Source organism: Camelus dromedarius, chromosome 19, assembly GCF_036321535.1.
Source record: "Camelus dromedarius isolate mCamDro1 chromosome 19, mCamDro1.pat, whole genome shotgun sequence".
Classification (NCBI taxonomy): domain Eukaryota; kingdom Metazoa; phylum Chordata; class Mammalia; order Artiodactyla; family Camelidae; genus Camelus; species Camelus dromedarius.
Genome location: NC_087454.1, coordinates 26,037,283 through 26,061,586, shown reverse-complemented (window position 1 = coordinate 26,061,586; position 24,304 = coordinate 26,037,283). Strand labels below are relative to the sequence as shown.

The 24,304-nt window shown below is 39.4% G+C and overlaps 1 protein-coding gene across 4 annotated transcripts in view; it reads left to right on the top strand.

Moving 5' to 3' along the window:
* Nucleotides 1-4,148: 4,148 nt before the first annotated feature.
* KIF6 (kinesin family member 6) overlaps nucleotides 4,149-24,304 on the top strand; it is a 297,677-nt gene continuing 277,521 nt past the window's right edge. For all 4 annotated transcript variants that reach the window (XM_031434768.2, XM_064476464.1, XM_031434767.2 and 1 more), the window contains exons 1-3: nucleotides 4,149-4,347; nucleotides 8,033-8,142; nucleotides 12,381-12,455. In XM_031434768.2, the coding sequence (XP_031290628.2) occupies nucleotides 4,282-4,347; nucleotides 8,033-8,142; nucleotides 12,381-12,455 (251 nt within the window). In that variant the 5' untranslated portion in view covers nucleotides 4,149-4,281. The remainder of the gene's footprint in view (nucleotides 4,348-8,032; nucleotides 8,143-12,380; nucleotides 12,456-24,304) is intronic.

Genomic DNA, 24,304 nt, shown 5'->3' with positions numbered 1-24,304 from the left:
AATGTAATGATTTAATATAGGTAGACACTGTGGAATATTTACCACAATCAAATTAATTAATACATCTGTCACCCCACATGGTTACTTTTTATCTAAATTTTGTGTGTATGTGTGTTGAGATCACTTAAGAGCTACTCTCTCAGCAAATTTCAAGCATACAGTAGAGTATTATTAACTATAGTCATTCTGCTGTACCTTAGGTCCTCAGAACTCATTCATCTCATAACTGAAACTTTCACCATCATCTCCCACCCCCTTTCACCTCCCAAGTCCCTGGTAACGACCATTCTACTTTGTGTTTGTATAAATTTGACTTTTTTTTTTAGATTCCACATAAGTGATACTATATAGTATTTGTCCCACTCTGTGTGGCTTATTTCACTTACCTTTATCTAGGTTATCACAAATTGCAGGATTTCCTTCTTTTTTATGGCTGAATAACTTTCCATTGTGTATATATATACACACCACATCTTCTTTATCCATTCGTTCATAGATGGGCATGGTTCTCCCACTTCTGGGTTTATATCTGAAGGAAATGAGAGCAGTACATTGAAGAGATACCTGCACTCCCATGTTCACTGCAGCACGATACAGAAGAGTCAACAGATGGACACTACCCAACTGCCCAGTCTTGAGTCACTTCTTCCTTACCACCCAGCACCGGGTGAAAAAGCCTTTAAAATCTATCTCATAAATATCCAGTTCTCTCCTTTTCTCCATCCCTGCTACTGCCACACCTGTTCATTTCTCATCCTCTATTTTTTCGCTTTTCTTATAATAGTATAATTTACATATAGTATAATTTACCCTTTTAAGTGTATAGATAGTTCTCTGAGTTTTGACAAATGTACATACTCATGTAACCACAACTAAAATCAAGATATGAAACCATTCCATCACTCCCCAGAAAAGCTCTCCCATGCCCATTTGTAGTCAATCTCTTTCCCAACCCCCTGCCCTTGGCAACCACTGATCTGGTCAGTGGTTCTCTCCCTATAGTTTTGCTTTTTCCAGAATGCCATAAAAATGGTGCTTTAAAGTATGTAACTTTGAATCTGACATCTTTCACTCAGCATAATAAATTTGAGATTCAACTATGTTGTTACAGGCATCTACAGTCCATTCCTTTTCCTTGTGTGGATGTACCAGTTTGTTTATCCATTACCAGTTGAGGAACATTTGCTTTGTTTCCAACTCTTGGCAATTGTGAATAAAACTACAATCATTCCTGTTTACCTTTCTGTATGAACATCAGTTTTCAATTCACTTGGTAAACACCCAGGATTGGGATTGCTGGGTCACGTGGTTAAAAAAATATATATGCATATATATATATATATATATATATATATATATATATATATATACACACACACACACACACACACACACACACAGATACATACATACACATACATATATAGGTAAATACAATTTTATATGTAAGAAAGTAGAAAACCGTTTTGCAAAATGACTGGTCCATCTTGTGTTCTCTCCTGTCATGTTTGAAAGTTCCACATACTCTACAGCTATGCCAGCTCTTACTAATGCCAATTTTATTTTCTTATTTTCAGCCATACTAAAAGGTGTGTAATAGTATCTGATTGTGGTTTTAACTTGCATTCCATTAATGACCAACTATGTTGAACATCTTTTCACACGCTTGCCATCCTTATAGTGGAAAGTTCCTCTTTAAATCTTTGACACTCCTCTTTTAAAAAAAAATTGGTTTGTTTTCATACTTATTATTAAGTTTTAAGAGTTTTAAAGTATTCTGGATGCAAGTCCTTTATCAGGTATGTGTTTTGCAAAAATGTTCTTCCAGTTTGTGGTTTGTCATTTCATTCTCTAAGAGTTTTTTAAAGACCTTTTTATTCTGAGATAATTGTAGATTCACATGCAATTCACTGTCAGAAATAATGCAGAGAGATTATGCATCCCTTTATCCCAGTTTCCCCCACTGGTAGCATCTTGCAAAACAATATCACAATCAGGAATGAGCATTGATGCAATCTGTCCATCTTATTCAATCATATTAAACTTTCACCAGTTTTATATGCACTCGTGTGTGTGTGTGTGTGTGTGTGTTTTCTTCCATGAAGTTCCATTCCATGTGTAGATTTCTGTGACCAGCACCACAATCAAGATACAGAACAGTCCATCACAGGATCCTTTTATAGCCATAGCCACCTCACCCCCTCCCTGCCTCCCTAACCCCTGGCAACCACTAATCTATTCTCCATCTCTATAATTTTGTCATTTCAAGAATGTTATATAAATGGAATCATACAGCATCTAACTTCTCTGTCTGTCTTCTTCCACTCAGCATAATTACCTGGAAATTCATCCAAGTTGTTATGTGTATCAGTGGTTTCTTCATTTTTATTGCTGAATAGTATTCCACAATTTGTTCAACCATTCAGCAGTTGAAGGATATCTGGGTTGTTTCCAGTTTGGAGCTAATATGAATAAAGCTGCTATGAACACTCATGTATAGGTTTTTGTGTGAACACAAGTTTTCATTTCTCTGGGATAAATGCCCATGAGCATAATTCCTGAATTTTATAGTAGCTGCATCTTCAGTTTTGTGAGAAAACACCAAACTCTTTTCTGGAGTGGCTGTACCATTATTCAGGATACATTTTACATTATACACTATACATTCCCACCAGTAATGTATGAGTGATTCAGTTTCTCTGTATCCTTGTCAGCGTTTGGTTTTGTGGCTATTTTTAATTTCAGCCATTCTGATAGGTGTGTAGTGACATCTCAAGGAGGTTTTAATGTGTATTGCCCTGGCGGATAAGGATGTGGGACATCCTGTCAAGTGCTAACAGTGTCTTTTGAGGAGCCCATCTTTTCTTTTTATTATTTACTTATTTTCTGGCTTTACTGAAATATAATTGACATATAAGCTTAAGGTATACAATGTGATAACTTGATAGATACACATACTGTGAAATGATTATCATAATAAGGCTAGTTAACAACTCTAACACCTCACATAATTACTTTTTTTTTTTTTTGATGAGAACATTCAAGATTTACTCTCTTAGCAAATACATAATACTATATTGTTAAGTATAGTCACTGTGCTGTATGTTAGGTCCCCAGAACTTCTAACTGGAAGCTTTTACCCTTTGGCCAATATCTCCTCATTTTCCCAACCCTCAAACCCCTGGAAACCACCATTCTACTCTCTATTTCTATGAGTTCAATACTTTTAGATTCCATATATGTGAGATAGTACAGTATTTGTCTTTTTAAACATATTTCACTAAGCATAATGCCTTATAGTTCCAGCTATGTTATTGCAAATGACAGGATTTCTTTCTTTATTGGCAGAATAATATTCATGTATATATGTAACCACATTATAGATATAAAAGATAACATAAATATATAAAATAACATTCATATGTATCTCTCATTTTTTTAAATCCACTAGTGGACTCTTAGGTTAGTTCTCTATCTTGGCTAACATTGCAGTGAATATGGGAGTGCAAATATCTCTCTGATTTTCATTATTTTGGAGCTATACCCAGGAGTAAGATTGCTGGATCACATGGCAGTTTTACTTTTAATTTTTTAAGGAACCTCCACGCTCTTTTCCATAGTGACTATACTAAATTACATTCCCATCAACAGCCCACACGGGAGCTCATCCTTTCATAACATGACCGTTGCACGGGAAACAGTGCTAGATGTGGTGCCCTTCCTCAGAATCCCCTGCTTACCCTGACATAACCTGTAGTTTCCTATTAAAAAATCTGTCGCCTTCGTCAGACCCTAATCTCCGAGAGGGCACAGGCAGTTTCGCTCAGCTCAGGAGCCCAAGCCAGTATATTGCTGTCACAGATGAAGTGCCATTTCTTCAATGAATGAATAATAAAAACCAGAATGTCTTCAGTGCTAAAAAGAAGTGTTGGCAGAGAGAGCAAATGGATTGTAGAACAGGGCGAGGCACAGTTGGTTGTCACCCTATTAACCACTCTCTAGGCCAGCTCAGGCACGAAGCCAGAGGCCCAGATGTTGGCCATGCGCATGCGCAGCCCTCGACTCTCGGCCCCACCCCTCAGTCCTTCCCTTCGGGCCGCCCCTCCCCGTCAGCAACCAATTAGGGAGAAGAGGCGGTCCTGGTTGGCGCAGCGCTCGTTGGGTAGTGTCTCTAGTTACTGTTGCTAAGGCTGCGGCTCACCTGAGGCGGCAGGAGTCAGAAGTTTTGGGAGCCAGGGCCTGAGAGAAGTCAAGCGAGGTTCTGTACAAGAGCCCGGGGAGATGGTGAAGCAGACGATCCAAATTTTCGCCAGGGTGAAGCCCACTGTCCGGAAGCAGCAACAAGGGGTACGGTCCGAGCAGCGCGGGCGCCGGCGCGGCGGGGCCTCCCAGGCAGGGGGAGGGGCGGCATGCGATGGGCCTGGTGCCAGATGCGGCCCGGAATCCAGCACACTCTGCTGTTCCAGGCTCCCGGGCAGCCTCGCAGACGACAGCGCGCTGCTGTCAGGGACGCGGACCCACTGACGCCCAATCCACTGCCCCCCAGCACAGCCATGCCGGCGCAGACCACGCTGCACCGAGCCACTTATGTGCCCCCCGGCACTCGTGTTCACACGGGGGCAGACACGTGCACGTATGTTTGCGTGCACACGCACGTAGACTGCGCCTCAACACGCACGTAGACTCCAGCTAGACCGTGCACCCTTATTGCGCCTTTCTGGAAAACAGCCACGCAGCTCTCCACACCCAGATACACTCAAACCTACATTTCACACGGGTAATACGTGCAAGCAAGAGATGAGTGTCCACCACGTCTGAGGTGATACAGGTAACAGATACAGATACAGAAACACAAAGTACACACGGTGGCTCTGTACACAGTGGACCCTTAGAATTTGTTGACTATATTGTCATTCTGAACAGAAGCATGAACGTTGACATACACTCATTGCAGATATAGATAGATAATTTATACATCCTGACACAAAGAATACACATATTGTATATTCAGAAAACATTAGCTGAACATTTTCTAAGTGCTTCCTCTAGGGTGCTAGGCTCAGAAGTGTACAAAGGAGGTTAAGACATTACCCTTTCTCTGAGCTGAGATACTTTGAATGCTTCTCAAGTGTATTTGGACATTGAAGATATTAATCAAATTTAAGGATTTTTTTATTTTATATTTTTATTTTTATATTATTTATTTTATATTTTTATTCCAAAGCTCATGGCTCTTCAGACAAAACCTTTTTGCCTCACAAAATGAAGATATAGCCACGGGTAATCTGAGTCATGATCATGAGTCTCTGAAATGGGTATATTATTAATAATATTTTATCTCTATCCCATATCTACACTGTGTATGTATATATGTAACATCCTGGCATCTCATAACTTAGCATTTGCCTCATATGATTTAGGTATTTAAAACAGGGAGACTGTAGTGTCTTGTCATCATCATTACTGTCAGGCTTTTCACCTGTGGAATACATTTAGGAAAAGCACGAAAAGACTCAAAAGACAATATTGGCTTTTTAATTTTATTTTAAGGAATAAAGAATGTAGAAAGAAACCGTGGATATCGTCCCATTTTCTGTCCTCTTACATTCACTTACAAGAAGGTTTTTAAAAATTCATCACAAATAAAAGTTATATTGTATGTAACATTTCTCCCCCCACCTCCCCTCAGATTCTTAGCTGAAAATATTGAACTTGTCTGCATTGACCTAATAGTCAGAAACAGGTGCTTGGAAATGGTAATGTGAGAGGATAGGTAGAGGTGGGACTGGGAGTGGTGGTGGGTTGATGGAGAATGTTGGGTTTAATATTGAATTTCCTCTTTCCTTAAAATGCAATATTTGAATATTTATATGTGCCTCCTTTTGCATTTCTTTGGTGAGATTCTGTGGAGTGGCTTGTTTGATACTCCAGGAAGTATTTTTAGGTGTCATACTGTATTTTAACAATGTCAGATTCTTACCAAGAGGCAACATGATGCCACATACACAAAAATATGAGAACACAGATGAATGAATTTTGAATTAGTGTATCACTGCTCTTCCTTAGAAATCCCACTCTTAGCACCTTGTCCTTTTGCCTTCCAAAGATTGTGTGGTTGTTTCTCTGACTAGAAATGCCCCTTGTAGCATTAAACCAAGGGTGATTCAAAGGTTTTTTTTTTTCCATCTTCATTTTGTGGTTCCATTACTTCATTAACCTTATTCCTTAAGGCACTATAAATTAAATTATAATAGTTTATAGGTTTATAAATTGAAAGACAGAGAAGATAAATCTCTGTGATAATTTTAACAATGGCAACACTTTTCATTTGTATAGTGCTTTGTGTATTTTAAAATATTTTCATCATCCTGGCATTTGACCTAATTGTCTTGTATTCTTTTAAAAAAAGACCTATTCAATATTTTTATGACTGACAGTAGAAAGCCAGTCTATTAGACTAAACAAGTTTTCTGATTTGAGACTTTTCTTAATTCCTCAAAGAATGGCTTAAAGAGAGGGGTGGAGGGTCACTGTTCCTACTCTAGTCCATAGTCCTTTTAGTCTTGTGAGTACTGAGTGTTAACAGATTTTTAAAAAAATGTGTAGCACCCCTCACTCCTGTATGTTTTATGTCTTACACACCTCTTTCACTCACCTGTCTAGTCATTAACCTTTTAAAAAAATAAAATAATGTAGTGCCCTATAGGATATAATTTTTAAATGTCTCTTGAGAAAACCTAGCCTGAAAGCTGTGGACCTGATGCCATTCCTTTCTACAAATAATTCGATTTTACAGCATGACTTTTCTACATAAATTCTTCACATTTTTAATGAGAGGGCTCAATAAAAATCTGCTTAGGAAAATTATTCAGACTTTCTGGAGATTTAGGTAGGCTTTTACTTATTTAAGAATATGACTTTTCCCTCATAATCAAGCATCTAAATCGGTCTTAAACAGGAAGTATTGCCTGTTAGAAAGAATTTTATTTCTTGGTGAAAGACAAGAAGTCTTTTTTAAAAACCTCTAAATCTAATGACTAACATTTTTTATAGTGCATTACAAAATGCTTCCATTTCCATGACATCATTTCATCCCCGCAGCCATCTTGTAGTGGAGGCAATTCTGTTTTCTTCATTTTCTGTCTAAGGTCCTGAGATTCTGAAAGTTGTGGCTGGTCACACAGCTGGTAAGTTGAAATCAGTGTTGGACCCAGGGCTTTGGACACCGAACCTCACACTTTTCTTTATTCCACACGACCTCTTTATAGGCCTGACTCTTGCTTTTCCTGGCCAATAAATAAAGAAATAGGTAACCAAAGCAAGAATCAGAGAGTATTACATTTGTAAAGGGGGTTGGTAAAGACCCTTCATTTCCATATCAGCTTAAGGAGGTTAAGTGATTTCTCCCAGGTCATTTTCTAATTAGTGGCTGAGCTGGGAGGAGAACCTTGAAAATGACATCAAAGACATGAATTACATGTGTCTTTTGAAACCATATGTCTTTTATCAAATGCTTGACTATGTCTCATGGAAACTTCGGCTTCTTTGAACATAACTTGAATTAAGGCATTCTTGTGAACTCTGTGAGAAGGCTCAGACCCTGTCCTTTCATCTCTGTGTCTAGCATTTTATAAATGCTCAGAAGTACTTATTGGTTGTAGTAAAATGTTAACTTCTGGTGCATAATTTCAAAGCAATACTTAGATAATATGTTGTTTTCAGGGCTATTAGTTTCTCAATAGCAAAGACAGACACTCAGATGCTCAAATTTGAATATTAGATCATTCAAACAGGATCTGAGCTTTGATTAGGCATTGATTTAGGTTTTACCTCTTGTTCTGTTCCATGTATTTGTTTGAATGTGCATACAGTTTAAAGCAGAAAATTATCCAAAGTATGCTATGTTATGACTTTTTATTTTAAAAGTACAGGTTTTTTTTTATACCACTACAATGCATGTCATAATAACATGGTCATAGTTCAAATTGTAATTTTAGCATTTTACATTCATTTGTTGTCTTCATATTTGCAGATTTATTCCATAGATGAAGATGAAAAATTAACACCTAGTTTGGAAATCATCTTACCTCGTGATTTGGCAGATGGATTTGTGAATAACAAGCGAGAAAGCTACAAATTTAAGTGAGCTTTTCTTTCTCCTTCATTCTGTTTTATTATTGAACTAACTCTTATACTGCATTAATATCCACTGTGAAATCATTGGCACCATTTCTTGGGGAGAATGTAGTACCATTCTCTATCTCATCTAGTAGATAGAATGCAAATTGTCTCTTCTATGCTATGCCCAAAGTTAAAAAGGGCATATTTTTGTATCCAACATGATATCCCAAGGTCCTACCCTTTCTTGACTACATCTGTTTGTCAAGTGTTGTCTTTATCCTCCTTGGCCCACTATGGTTTAGCACCTACAGGAAGTTCAGTGCGTAACTAACCTTTATTAAAGATGGCAACTTAAGGAACAAACTGTGTGCCGTGCAGATGAGCCTTGTTAATAACATAAATGATATACTGACCTTATATGGACACTCTTACCTGTACTGTCCAGTGTGCCAGCCACTAGCCACATGTAGCTCTTAAGCACTTGGAAGGTAGCTGGTCTGAATTGAGATGTGTTGTAGGTGGGAGATATATTAAAGACTTTTGAAGGCTTAGTATGGAAAAGAAAAGAATATGAAATATCTCAAGAATTTTTTTCATGTTGATCACATATTAAAATGATTTTAATCATCCCAAATTTTGGATATATTGGGCTAAAATACATTGTTGAAATTAATTTTACCTGTTTAATTTTACTTTTTTAAAAAAATGTGGCTATTAGGAAGTTTTAAATTACACATATACTGATATTTATGGATTGCATTATATTTCTCTCACAGAGTGCTGCACTACATGGTGCCAAATAGCCACCCTCAGGTTATCGTCAGTGCCTTTGGTACAGATACTCTTCTGGTAGCCAGGCCTTGAATTTGGGGATTATGGCTATTTCATACTGTCTTTATTCTTCAGTGTCAGATGACATAATTTCCTTTAATCTCCACTTTTGATTTCTGAAGAAGTTTGAGCTCAAGTTAAACCCATATTTAATCTCTGGCCCAAACTTAGGTAATGGGTTTGTGGGTCCTGCTGAAGGAATGCTGATTGCCCTCATGCATTCCTCTCTAGGCTGGTTTACATAGGCCTTATTTTGAGACTATTCCTGCCCCTGCTCTTTGGATAAAACCATCTTAGATTTTTGTGTGTGTGTGTTTCTCTCTCTTTCTCTCTCTTCCTCTCTCTACTTTTTATTTCTCCCCTCCCCACCTCATCCTCCTCATTATTATTGTTATCATTTTATCTCATAAAGATTCTCTTTGGTCTTCACAACTCTACCCTTTGTCTCTCATATATATTCTCTCCTCCCCCTCCACCCCATCTTCTTTTGGGGTCTCCTTTTATATTAAGTACAAGTGGGATGGCTAGCACATGGTGGTCCTCACGTTGTCTTTTTGGCTTCTCATTGCCTTTCATTCAATCCTTTAAGGAGCAGCCTTATAATACATGCCTTGCTTTTCTGAAGCAGGCAGTCTCCCCCTGATATAAGCACAATACATACCTAGGTAGCTATGACTTAATGATAGCTGGCCTTGGCATGTCTCCACGAAGCCAGAATTTGCTAAGACATTTTATTCAGCATGATTCTGTTTAATTGCTAAGAAACAGTTGACCATGCCTCTCTCTATCGGCCCTTTCCAAAGTAGCTGTGTATTATGTAGCTACAAACAGTGCATTTCAGCATATGTTTATTGTAGACATGTTATTTGCTTATTGTAAATCTCTTGAGATTTCTTTCTGAATCTCTGAATTAAAAATTTTGGTTTTAGTGTTTTAAATAAAGAAGTTAAGAAAACATTTAACTTATACATATGTTCAGAGAGAAATATTTGAGCATTTTAAAGGTCATTTTCTCCCAAGAAAATTCATGCAATCAGTAAATCTTTTTTGACCATCCTCTGTGTGCCGTTTTGATGGCTAGGAATACAGCAGGGAGTGCCACCATGCTCTAGCTCTTAGGCGCTGACATTTTAGTGGGAGCGGATGGGTGGGCAAGCAGACCAATAAGTACAGCACGTGTCGGAAAGTGTGGAGTGCTGTGGAGAAAAATAAGTCAGGGATGGGGAATGAGGAGACCCAGGATGAGGGCAGCAAAGTGGAAGGACGGCTGCAGTATTTCACAGGCTGACCAGGGGAGGTGTACATTTGAATGAAAATCTGAAGGAAGCAAGGAAACCAGACCTGCAAATATCCAAGGGATGAGAAGTCCAGGCCATGGACAGAGCAAGAGCACAGTTCCTAGGATGGGTGCCTGCCTGGTGCATTGAAGAAGCGTGAGGAATCTGTGTGGCTGGAGGAGGGTAAGCAAGGGGGCTGGAAGGGAAGAAAGTTAGAGGGGCAGCAGTGTGGCCTGAGCACATGCAGCCTTCCCTAAAGTGCCAGGGGAAGGTCATGGAGTGTTGGGAGCAGAAGAATGGGATAAATCTCACTTTTGTTTCAGCAGAATCATTCTTGCTACCATGTGGAAAATAGACTGTCAGAGGGCAGGGGAGACCAGGCAAGAAATTATGGCAGCTTAGGCCAGAGCAGTAGCAAGTGGAAATGCTGAGAAATAATTGGGTCCTGGGTGTGTTCTGAAGGTCAAATCTGACAGTGGTCGCTGATGGGTTGAATGTAGAGTGTATTGGAAAGAGAGGAGTCAAGGATACTCTAAGGGTTTTGGACTGAATTTTTAAAAGGATGGAGTTGTCGTTTACTGGGAAGAGGAAGACCGGGAGGAACAGGTTTGACATGGGAAGAGATCAGCATGCACCAAATTTGAAATGGAGTGTAGAAAAAGCCTACCTAACCTCCTAATAAAGGAAAGGACCTGCCAGCAGTCAGAAAACCTGAGCAGTCGTGTTATCTCAGCATTCATATCCGAAGCTATCAATCACCTAGAGGGTTCTGAGGAGTGTTCTGGGCACACACTCAGTAAATACTACTGTCTAGAATATAATTTTACCTGCTAAATGTCATAGTGCCCACAGTGCCTTATACAGTTTCATTATTTGTTTCTTCAAAAGTGAGGTTGATAAGCCACAGGAATCTTTTGAAATTAATATTGATTGAAGATGAATTTCATTCCATTCTATGTTTCCAGTCCAGCTCCTGACAGCCTTCTGAACTCCTCCATGGTGAAAACAAACCTACATTTCATGTAGTCTCTACTTCAATTAAACCTGTGCCCAGTTCACTTGTGTGAGCAGACACCGACACCAAAGGTTCCTAAGCCACTGTGAAAGCTGCTCAGGATGCCCTCAACATGTTTGTTTCAAAGGTTTTTCTTTAAAGTCCCCCTCCCCCAATTTTTTTATTTTGAAAACTTTTAAATATGCAGAAGAGGTGAAAGAATGATGCAATCAAATCTCTTCTACCTTTGTGGGAAAGTCACCAGTTATTAACATTTTGCCTTATGTGCTTATGCTCTCCCCTCTCTCTCTTTCTCCCCCTTCTCCTTGCCCTCTCCCTCTCTTTTCCTTTTCCTCCTCCTGTCTGTCTTGCTCCCTCTCTCTTTCTTCATGATTTTTAATGGCAAGTTAACACACTGTAAAGAATAGGTTGTGAGTCTCCCCCCAGGTATTCCTCTGTGCTCGTGAGCCTTTACTAAGCCAAGTCAGAGCACCATTGCGAGAAGGGTGAAATTGACACCACTTCCCATCCCTAGGCCCCCAGCCTTGCCAATCTGATCGAGATTTCCTTTACAGGACAGGTCTATCTTAATTTACTGTTTAACTTTTGCCTCATGATCAACAGAATGAAACAAACTGCCCTGAGAATTAAGGAGCTGATACCAGGATGCAGTACCTAATTAATGGAAAATAAGCTTCAGCTCAAAACTTTAAAACTAAGTTCAATAATCACATATTTCACAGCTGCATTCTTTTCTTACAGGTTGGACATCAGAAGTTCTTTGGCTGTTTACATCCTGTTCCTGGGTTTCCATTTCATGCTCTTATCTAGATTTGAATATGATGCCAATTGCAGACACTGTCCCTCTTGAGAGCTAAAAAACACACAGTTTATTATTTGGTTCAAAGCTGCTGCAGTTTTTCAGAGGGATTTATTGTGCAGATCTTGTCAAAGCAATACTGTTTACCCACCATTTGGATCCATGGGTACAACAGCACAGTGTATTTGGGGCTACAGGGCAAACATTGTGTTAGGTTAGGTAAGCCCAGTGATGTAAATATGGGGTAATTTGCAGAGCTTTTAGGAAAAAAAAAAGTATTAATCCAATAGTGTTTGAAGCCTTGGCTTTTAAATAATTACTGTTTTCACATTTGCAGATTTCAAAGGATTTTTGATCAGGATGCAAAGCAAGAGGCTATTTTTGAAAACATTGCCAAACCAGTTGCTGAGAGGTAGGATTTCCTATATTTTGTTCAGTGGCTTAGTGGTTTTTCATCACGCCTTCAATTCTCAGATAATTGTGGTAATATGCTTCAGTATATCAATTATATACTCAGGCTTCAGGGCTTGTGATGAAATAGCATTAATAGCCTCTATTCATATCACTTGTTTGCTTTAGATCTGGAGTCTCAACCTCAAAACAAACCAGTGAGATAGACAGAATAGCTCTTATTACTCCCATTAAAAAAAAATAAAGTTCTTTAGTAGTCTCCATTTAATTAGTTTATTTGTTGTTAATAAATTGGCAACACAATGAGGGGCCCAGGGTGTGCTCCCAGGCAGGCTTCTGTGCTGGCGGGCTCAAACAGGAGATGCTGCCTTGAGGCGGGGGCAGGGCAGGGCACAGACACCAGTGCCCCAAGGGATGAAAGGAAAAGGCCCCCCCACTTTTGGGGGAACCCCGTGGAATGAACATAGAGGCCAATGAACAAATAGAACCAGAGGAGCTAAAGGAAAACAAGAGGAGGGAAGGACAGACAGATAGGCAGGTTTGGGGGAAGGTAGCATTTTCTGGTATCCCCCACCCCTGCCCAGGGACTAAGAAGCCTTTGCCTGGGTCCAAAGGCCAGGGCAAACTTGGCTCACAGCTTCGGGGAAGGTCACCATATCTCCCTCCCCACTCTAGGACTGACAGCCAAGAGACTGGGCAGGAGCTCAGTCAGAGCTGTTTTTAAAAATCCAGTTACCACTGGGTGGGCCGACAGTAAATCTCAGGATTGGAGAGATTAAATGGCACTGCTCAGGGTTGGTGGCTAGTGGTGGCAGAGTTCTAGGTGGTGGTCTAACTGTTAAGTCCAGTGCTGTTTCTTTGGTACAGTATTTCAAGCATATGGTTAGATGGATGGAGGACTGGGTACAGTGGTACCTGGGAGGCCTAATACTGGTCAACCCAAATCCACCTCAGTATAACAACCCTATTTAAAATCTTGACCCTTAGCTCAGGTCCCTTTTCTTTCTGTATACCCAAATAGGTCTGGGCTGCTGCCTACTAGAACCAAACTCAAGTGAGAATAAATCATCCTGAATCAGTTGGAGGGCCATTTTATCAATATGTATTGGCAAAGATTCCTTGGGACAGACTCTCAGCCCTTAGATAAGCATACTCTCATTTTGTAGGGAGTCTGTATGGGAAATTACTACTAATAAAGTTGCTGTCCAATCCTGCAGTCACTTGGTTGGTTTTAATGACTTCATTATCCCCAGATACATATATCTCTCTACGATTAAAACGAACAATACATCTGCGAAATAAACCCATTTTTCAAGTCCACTGATCAGTACACCCTCAACCATGACATTGCTGAAAATATATTGACACCTAAGCCATGCCATTCTCTCTTTTTTCCTCAGTTTTACTGAGGTATAATTGGCACATGACATTGTATAAGTTTAAGGTATATGTGTTGATACATTTATAAATTGCAAAATGATCATCACCATAGTATTAGCTGTCACATCCATCTCATCACATAGTTCCCATTTGGTTTTTTTTGTGGTAGAACATTTAAAATCTCTCTTAGCAACACTCAAGTATATGGCACATATTATTAAAAGTATTATTAGCTGCAGCCACCATGCTGTCCATTAGACACCTGAACTTGATAATCAAGCCCTTCTCTTTGTATACTGTCTTCCAGCACAGTGGGTAAAATATAATTGAGTACTTAAGCTATTCTAGTTGTAGTCACAATCCAATAGCATCCCTTTAGACTAAATTCAGGTCTCCTAGACTGGGTGTCACACATTTCTAAAATTCTCCTCTTTTTAGTAATGTTTTGGTGATGTCATTTTTCAGTTAGCTCATCTCGTGTTTTATTTCGAGGCTTCCTAAAATCATCCGGGGAGGGAACGTCAGTCTGTCTTTCATGGATGTCTGCTTTTCCCTCCCATTGCTGATGACCTCTCCCATCTTGCTCCTTCTTCCTCCTTCAACTCCCACTGTGCCCTCTGTCTGCAATTTTCTTCCTTCAGAAATCTGCAGAGTTGCTTCCTCAGCTCTTTTGAATTGTTTGCTCATGTAGCCCCTTTTCAGTAAGGGCTTCCTTTATTAGTACCTGACTTGAAATTGCATTCCCTTTCTGATTTTATTTTATTTGTTTTAGCACTTGTCACCATCTGACATACTCTATAGTTAACCTACTAGTTGTTTTGTTGTCTGCCTTCTGCTATAACAAAATCTCCATGAAGGCTGGAGATTTATTTGTTTTGTTCACTGTCTTGACAAAGTTACCCAACTCTATGATGAAAAGATTTTAGAAATGACAGACAGGAGCATTATCATCCAGGCTGCTCAAGTTTGTCCCAGTGGATCATAACTTTCAAAGGGAAACATTCCCCATTGTCCTTTTCAGTACTTTACTTCTTGTAGACCATTTTTCCTGAAACTGCTTTTGCTATTTTTTTTTTTCTGTTAGCTTTTATCTGGTTTATCTTTCTTGATCTCTTAACTCAACAGCCCTGAGCCATTTAATTTTTAAATATGGGTCTGGTGGATAAAACATAGCTGGCTTTTGTCTTTGTAGCCGGATGCAGAGTCCCTGATACTTAATTGGCTTCTTTAACCTGTTTATATTTATTACAATTACTACAACAGTGTTTGGAGCTCTTCCTCCTCTCAACTTACTTCTTTCCATTTATCATACTCTCTGTTTTTTGTTTTTTTTTTTCTTTTTTGCTGTTTGTTGGTTAATTGTGTTCTTTGTTGTTGTTTTTGCCATTTTCTGTTTTCTCTAGCAAGGTGTACATTCTGCTTCAACACCTCTATGTGGTTTAAATTCAGGTATTTAAACTTTGTATTTTTTTTTTCAGCATCTAAACCTCCTCCCTCTTCCTGCCTGTCTGTCTCTCTTCTCCCCAGGTGGGGACCTTAGCACACTTTTACTTAGCCTCTTCTACTCCCCCAGCACTTTTAAGTATTGAGATCAACTGATCATATCATTCTGGATTGTTTGTAATCATTTTCATTATCGGCATTTACTTAAACTTATCTCTTAAGTTATGTTTGTTTCTTCAGTCATCACTATTTCTTATCCACATATCTGTTTCCTGGATTCCTTTTTAGTTTTGCTGGTAATCATCTTCTAATAATTTTTTTAGAGAGAGTTCAAGACATGGGAGCTTTCTGAAGCTCTTTATATCCCTTCCCAGTTAAGTGGCAGTTTGCCTGGATATTGAATTGCAGGTTAACAATCCCTTCCTCTCATCACTGTGAAGCTATTGCTCCGTAGTCTCCTTCTGAAAGAAACTGTTGGCTCAGTCTTCCAGGGTGGTAATTTGCTTTCCAGCCTTGTATATTCTCTACCACCTACCTGTTAAATTTTTAATTTTTACAGTTTTATTTTTCACTTGTAGTAAGTGAAAAAAGTCTTCTTGTTTACTGATGTAATACCCTTTTTCTTCTGAACAAAATGATTATCTTTTTGGATACACTGGCTTTTTTTCCTATATACTTTTTCTTCATGTGAATGTTCTTCTGTTGAGTTTGGTGCCTTGCTTTCCTGGTACAGAGTTTCCTCAGATAGTTGGTGATTCTCGGCAGTGGGCTCACCTCTGTCATTTGAGAATGCCATTTCTATTCACTGTACCTCCCCTCGTGTCTGTGGGGAAGGAATGGTGTGGGCTGTGCGCAGGTTATGCCCTGAACTCATCTGCTGGGTGTGAGAAGGCTCTTTCCTCCTGGGGGTTGCTCACCACCAGGGGCTCTGGTCACTGTCTCTAAGCCAGGCTCCTACTCTGTAGGAAAGTGGATAGGCAGATGGAGGCAGACTCACATTTCTCTCTGATTCATCTGCAAAGGAGAGGGTTATTAAGCAAATTAACACTACCTTAAGAGCCAGAGGAATCACCATTTTCATTGCCTTTAAATATGTCATATAGTACATTAACACTTTGTGTAAACTTGAAGTGTGTGACTTTGAAATGGTAAAATATAAAATATCAATAAAGGCTCACTAATACACAGCATTTGAAGTAATATTTATCCCCATATGTTGAAAAAAGTTTTTTAAGAATTATATAATTTGGCAGGCCGAGTGAATGGAAACTGTGCCGCTTTAGATATTAAACAGAAATGCCTGCTATTCCTGGTGAAGATTCTTCTCCAGGAACACATTCCCAACATAAATCCAGCTACTCTACACACTCTTTAATGCTGTTCTATTGGGTTAACCCACTGTAGCTTAACTTTGTTTACTGAGTTCAATTAAAGCTAAATAAAATTAATTGTATTTCTTCCCCAAATTCTGCAATTCAGGAATCATACAAATTTAGGCTCACCTTTTCCTACTTAATTCAAATCAGTTTTATGACTCTATGACTGCAGAATTGTGTGACTGGTGGTGCGAATCTATAAAGCTAAAAATTTGTATCATTGGAAATTAAATAGAAGAGTCTTATTTATCGTTTGGTACATCTCCACTAGGACCTCTTCTAAACTTTGATTTTTCTGAAATATAGCCTATGTTATTTAGTAACAGGTAAAAACTGCCCTCTATCATATTAATTTTGCTCATTGATTTTGGAATAACTTTTTGTAAAGATAGAATTTAGTAGGTCCACAAATATGTGTGGTGTACAGTGTTGCCCCATATAAAAGAGTTTGTATCTTTATTTGTTGTTTAACCTAGTGTTACACTTCTCAAGCTGGAGTGTGTTGATCTTGGGAGTACATAGTACTCTGTCAGGGATACCTGAAGCCACATGCTAAACACAGCACATCATTCTGGAGTACGAATTTTGCTTAAAGATTAAGGGAGAAAATTTGGAAGTCTAGACATTTTGGCGGTTTTATCACATGCACTTGTAAATCTGCAGAACCCCTGTTCTCCAGCCAATCTTATGTTTTACCGAAAAGCTCGGGGTGTAGGAAATTTTATTTTAGGTACAGTGAGTAGTTTTGGGAAAAATCTGTAAATTTAGTGTTATAGGAGAACATGGTTTGAGCAAAATGAATACAGTGCACACTGCCAGGAGGACTGGTTGTGCCAGAGATAAAGGTCCCCATAGCTAGCGCTGCTGGACAGCTAAAGCATCTGCACTGCAACAAGGCCAACCAGGTTGGTTTTTGAAATGCTGCTGTGAACCATTGCTTTTTAATCTTCGATTTCACAAATGATGAACATTATCGAGGGCAGTCTTTCAGTTTATGCTAAGAAGAGGGTGAAGGGAAAAAGAAAGCTCCCAGGCCACCACCTGAGACTTGGAGAATGACATAGGCCAGTGTCTGTACACCGGTGCTCTGGCTGGGTGGGACACCAGGGCTTGGTAGAAGGATTTTTTTGTAAGAGGGGCAGTCCTATAGTTCCAGCGGGGCTGGGGCCAAGCCCAGCAGGGCTCTCACCTGTGTTCTAGGAAACAGGCTTTGCTAGTGATGCCCAGTCTTGCTGCACAAGCAGAGAACAGATCCTGCACCTTCAAGACAAGAGAACCAGAATGCAAGAGAAGGTGGGCTGCAGAAGAGTATTTTAAAAAAAATCTTATTGGTCAGTTATTCACCTGCATACACTCATGCTTCTACCTTACCTGGCTCAAAAAATTTGACACCAAGTAGAATAATTCTGTCTTCAGCCCTGGGACTAACTCACTATATAACTCTGGGTCAGACCTGTCACTTCTGAATCAATTATTCCAGGTGAAAAAGGGAGATGCTAATAATACCAAGTTTACAAGTTGTTTTAAGGATGAGAAGAAATAATACATATAAAGGCACTTTGTGAACTTCAATGCCCTGTTCAGTCTAAGGGTTGAAAAGTTAGAAATCTTTATTCTTTTCGCCACTTTAAATATATACGCAGTAACTTCTGGCTCCAGACCAAGATGAAGTAGACACGCTTTTCTCTATTGCTCTCACTAAGTACAGCTAAAAACTCTGGGTGTTATATATAAAAGAAACATAGAAGACTCTGAAAAGTTGAGACAAGAAGGTAGAAGCCAGGGGACCCCAGGACCTAAAGGAACAATGCAGCAGTGAGTTCCCGGTGTTGTTTTGTTTGTTTTGTTTTGTTTGCCTCATGCATCCCAGACTGGATGCTGGAGAAACTAGCAACCCAGAAACACCAACAGACTCAGACCAAAGTGTCAAAAAAAATATTCTTCTCTCTATAGCCAGAGGACCAGGAAGGGGGCAACCCAGTGAGACAGAAACTTTTAGGTACTGGTTACCCTACTCCATCCAAATACCATGGAGAACCCATGGCCCCACCCTTACCCAGACAGCAAAGGCCTGGCTGTAAGAAGGCACCCCATTCCCTTGCTGCCAGGGTGGTATCTGAGGACATGGGAGGACTTTCATCCCTACTTGGAGGTAACAGTTTCCCCTTGCCCCTCCCCCAAGTTGTCAGTGGAAGTCTCATGGGATCTGGGAGTTCACCACTATCCAGCAGTAACAAGGCCTCCCCATCCTGCTGTGGTGTCACTGAGCATCAGCAAGGTGCCCCTCCTCTTATCCAGGGAGGTGTCAGTTGAGGCACAGAAGACAGCCTGAAGTCTCACCTCCATTGGCTGGAATGAGGCCCCTCCATAGGTGCCAAGAGAGGCAAGTGGGGCAACTAGACCCTTACTCCCACCTGGCAGTAGTGAGGTGACACCAGTAGCGCATGTCAGAAGAGAAGTTTTATGATCTAGAATCTCATAAATAATACCTAAACTATCTCGGATACAATTGAAAAGTAGGCATTAAATAAGAAATATCAAGAACTTTGAAAGTATTAACTTCCGTAAGGAGAAACAGTTGCTAACACACAAATAAGACAGGTCTCAGAATGATCTGACAAGGATTTTAAAGCAGCGATCATAAAAATGCTTCAGTGAGCAATTACGAACATGTTTGAAACAAATGAAAAGATATGAAATCCCAGCAAAAAAAATAAAGATATAAAGAAAAACTAAATGGAAATATTGTACTGAAAAGTACAATAACTGAAATTAAAATTTTAGTGGATGGTTCAATAGTAGAATGGAGAAGTCAGATGAAAGAATCAATAAATAATAAATATGAAAATATAACAACAGAAATTACCCAACATGGACAACAGAAAGAAAATAGACTGAAAAAAAAAAAAGCAGACCCTCAGGTACCTGTGAGAACTACAGCAAAATATCTAACATTCATGTCATCAGAGTGCTGAAGGATGGGAGAAAAAGAGTATGGGTGAAAATTATTCTCGGAAATAATGACTGGAAATCCCCCAAATTTGGCAGAAGGCATAAAACTAGAACTTTCTGAAGCTGAGAAATCTCCAAACAGGATAAACTCAAAGAAATCCACCCTAAGACAAATATTAGTTAAACTTCAGAAAATGAAAAACAGAAAATCTGAAAACAATGAAGAAGGAATGATACCTTACCTACAGGGAAAAAATAATTTGAATTATAATGTATTTTTTATCAGAAGTCATGGAGCTGGGAAGGAAGTAGCAGAATATTCTCAAGTGCTAAAGGAAGAGGACTGTCAGCCCAGAAACCAACACCCAGTATAATTATCCTTCAGGAATAAAGGGGAAATAAAGACATTTTCAGACAAAGGGAAACTAAGAGAATTAGTTATCAGCATATCTACCCTAAAAGAAGGGATAAAGAAGTTCTTTCAAAAAAAAAAGGTGGGGGTGGAATGAAGAAAGAATGAATCTTAGAACGTTAGAACAGAAGAAGGAGCAAGAAAAAGAACAAAAATATGTATTAACAGAAAAAGAATATGAAAACAAATATATGTATATATATGCATGACTGGGACATTGTGCTGTACACCAGAAATTGACACATTGTGACTGTACTTCAATAAAAAAATTTTAAATGAATTAATAAAATATACTTTTCTTCTTTTGAGTTTGAAAAGTTATGTTTGGTGAAGCAAAAAAACAAAGCATAACATGACGATTAAAAACGGGAGGGTGAAGAGGTTTAAAGGCAAGTAAAGTTTCTACATTTCATTCAAACTGGTAAACTGTCAGCATCAGTAGATCTCTGTGGTGATGGAATAGTTCTGTATCTTGATTGCAGAGATGGTTTCTTGAATCTGTTCATGTGATAAAATGCCGTAGAATGCTACTGTACCAATATCAGTTTCCTGGTCTTGATCATACACTATAGTTAAGCAAGCTATAACCACTGGGGAAAACTGGGTGAAGTGTACACAGAACCACTCGGTATTTCCTTTGCAACTTCCTGTAAGTGTATAATTATTTCTAGGTATAATATTAATATTCCCAGATATGAAAATTTTAGTGTCACTTGTCTTGTGGTATTCTTCTATTCAGTAAATTCGGTAATCTGAATAATTAGACTAGAACTTCTCCCCCAAGGGCCTCAATAAAGCTAATTTCATTAGAATTCATCAAAATATGCCTGCCAGTAAACATTTTCTTTCTCAAAGTTGTCTTTCAAGTAGAAAACACTGGTCACCACCAAACCATACAAAAACCCATTGGCTCCCACAGATCTACTCAACTTTAGGTCACAGTTCCACCTCACTAGAGGCATTGTTTATAACAAGGTACCTGTTACTGGCTGCACTTCCTACTGTACTGAATTTCCTTGTGACATCACATTTATGACTTCTGTGATTTTACTAGTATTCTTAAATTTAAAATCTTAACACCTTTTAAATTATACATTTAACTGAAAACATGGCTTTGAGTTTAAAAACAGGAACTTGTAACCATGGAGTTACATAAGATCATGACCTTGAGGTGCTCCACTGAGCTCTTAGTAAGAAAGTGGATAATAATGCCTCCACCCACACCTAATGAACTTGCCGAGGGCAGCAGTGCAGTCCATCAAACAAGCCTAGGTTGTACTAAGGATGCACTTTAAAAATAGGGATTTTATTATTGCAGGTAAACAAATGAGGCTAAATCTGGATACCCTTCTTAGGAGTGACCAGTCAAGAAATTGCATGAGACCATCATTTCTGCAATGATAACAAGTTAAAACTATTTGTAATTCATTTGGTAAAATACCTCTGAACAACTAGCCTGAGAGTTGTATGAAGCCATTTGATTGTGGGCACTGTGACTTCTCTGGGAGAGCACATTCATGTTCTGAAACATGAAAATCACTGGGTCACTGGTAAAATAAAAAAAAACATTGCTTGAATTAAAGACAGTAAGAGAGACTGACCAGTAGATCAGAGATGCCCTCACACAGCGATGTGACTCCTTAGCTAGAAGATACTTGTCTGAGGCTGGCACCCCGCCTCACACAAGCACATTCCAAGGTCAGGATTTGAGTGAAAATAGCCCAGGAAGCACCAGTTGGGATGTGGAGAAATGAGACAGGGAAGGAAAGGAAGCCACTTCCGGCCCATTAAAGAGCAGGTTACAGCCGTGGGCGACTGGGACTCAGTCCCACTGGAATCCTCTAGGGGGCTGTGAGGAGCCTGCCTCGGAGTTGTCCCACCCAAGGGGCAGCTGAGCATCTATGTAGTTAACCACCCCTGTCCATCATTGGTTGGAGGGCTGCTTCCAGCCTCACCTGTACATGAACTAAGCAAGCACCTTAGGCGGGACCAGTGTTGGGGCGGAGAGCCACAGGCCCTGGCAGTAAGAAGCCATCAGCGTGAATAAGTGCAGGGAGTCTTGAGTAGACAGGGATGGGAGCACCGCTCGCTTCTGCTACAGCCACATTTCTGCCAGTTATAGCCTGAAAACTTCCGGGCTTCTCTCCTCAGCAAGTTCCCAACAGAAGAGCAGATTAAAACAAAGTCCAAAAGAAAACCCAGAAACAGTGTTCTTTGTACCTCCATTTTATGTGAGATTGGGGTCTTAATACATGCAATACCAGAATGAAGATAAGTTATCTGAAAAAAAAAAAAAAAAAGACAAGTTATCTGCACATTGAGTGTGGGTGAGAGAGCTCGCCACATTTCTTCCCAATATTCTGACATTCACATACTCAGTATTGTTCTGGGCGTTCACCCTTGAGCATATGAGAAAACTTCCCTCATTCATAAATAGTTACAAACATTATTTTTCATATCACTATTCCTCAAACACATCAAATGTGTTCCCAACTCAGGGCCTCTGTACTTGCTGTTATTCCCTTTGCCTAGAACCCTCCTGTTCCCAGGTTTGCTCCTGGCCTGTCCAGTCCTGTCCTCCAGTTCTCTGCTCACATGTCCTCTCCATGAGACCTCCCCTGACCACCCTCACTCCTTACTGTGCTCTGGTCTTTATAGCATCATCACCAACTGACATACTGCACGCAGTATTTTCTTGTTAAATTTGTTAATTGCCTGTCTCCGTCCCACTCAGACGTAAACTTGGTGAAAGCAAAGGCTCTCTACCTGTTCACTGCTGTATCCCCAGCTTGGGGAACGCTGTCAGGTACATGCTGGCTGGTCTGTGAATATTTGTTGAGTGAGAGAACTAGGACACAGAAGGGTAGCCTTTGGGAACTGTAGCCTTCCTTTTCTTACTGAATGCATAGTGATGGGTTTTACTTCTTGTCAAAGGAGTTTTCCTTTTGGTTACTTCCTGAGATATTTTTTGGAAAGAGGCCTTTTCTGTGAATCGAAGATAAAACAATGGATAGCTGCTTTTTTGGTCTAGTCTAATGGTTCTCGAAGTGTGGCCCCTGGACCAGCAGCGTGAGTATCACAGAGGAAACTGTTAACAAACGCAAATTCTCGGGGCTCACCCAGACCTACTGAATCAGAGCAGTCTATGTCTTAACAAGCCTTCTAAGTGATTCTGATGCACTAAACTAGAACTAAAGTTTGAGATTCTCTGATCTTGGCATAAAGCTTAATATAGATTGGGAGGGGTTGGTGGGGGAAGGTAGGGACAGAGGGTACTCGTATTTTTCTTTAATGATCTCTTTCCCAGAGATCTGAGATGTACTCTGTACAACTTTACAATTCCAAAATTAGTGTTTGTTTGTTGATAAGTTACATCGCACTTATTTCTAAAATAAATTGAAGCACTTATCCTAATACTAGGACAGGCTTTTGGGGTGTGAGACCTACATAGCAGCAAAGGGCCCCGTGTTCAGAAGGGCACCCCTCTTGGTTTAATACTCTGTTGTTAACATTTATAGGAAGATTAAAAACTAACAGAGACATCAGAAACTATTTGGACTAAGTTAGGTAGTTAATTATAATTACTTTTTATAAATAATTATGATTAATTATGATTAGGTAGGTAATTAAAGAAGTAATTGTGGGAGATTGTATTACACATTGATTACAACTGTGGGCTTTGGAGCCATACAAGCACAGTTCAGATCCCAACTTTAATATGTAAAAGCTGTGTGGCTTTGGGCAAGTTACTTAATCTCTCTGTGTTTCAGTTTTTAATCTGTAAATGGGGAAAGTGATACTGTAATAGCTGCTTCATTTGCCATGATGATCAAATGAACTATATATGAAAACATGCTCCAGTACATAATACGTGCTATTAGCCATCATCCATTTTTGGCTCCTCACCAAGTTTTTATAGAAAAAGATTCTTCATTCCAATTCAGGATTTTACCAAGTTATGAATGTTTTTCTTTATGGATTTTTTCCCCTTGACTGTTTTTAGATTTGGTTTCTCCTGAGGCACAAGTTTGCAATTTTACCATAGATCTTTATTTCAGGATTTGAAGATGCATTTACAGGTGATCCAAAGGTATTTCTAGTTATTTGTATTCACCTTCACATCCTCCCAAAGAGTGATATACAAAGAAAGCAAATAGAACGCAAAGCCTTCTGGAAAATCTTTCCTACCCAAATGTGTAGTGATCGATTACAACTGGCAAGATTTTTACTATAGTTATTTGAATTTATAATTGACTGTGGCAAAAAGCACAACCATAGTTAAAATAT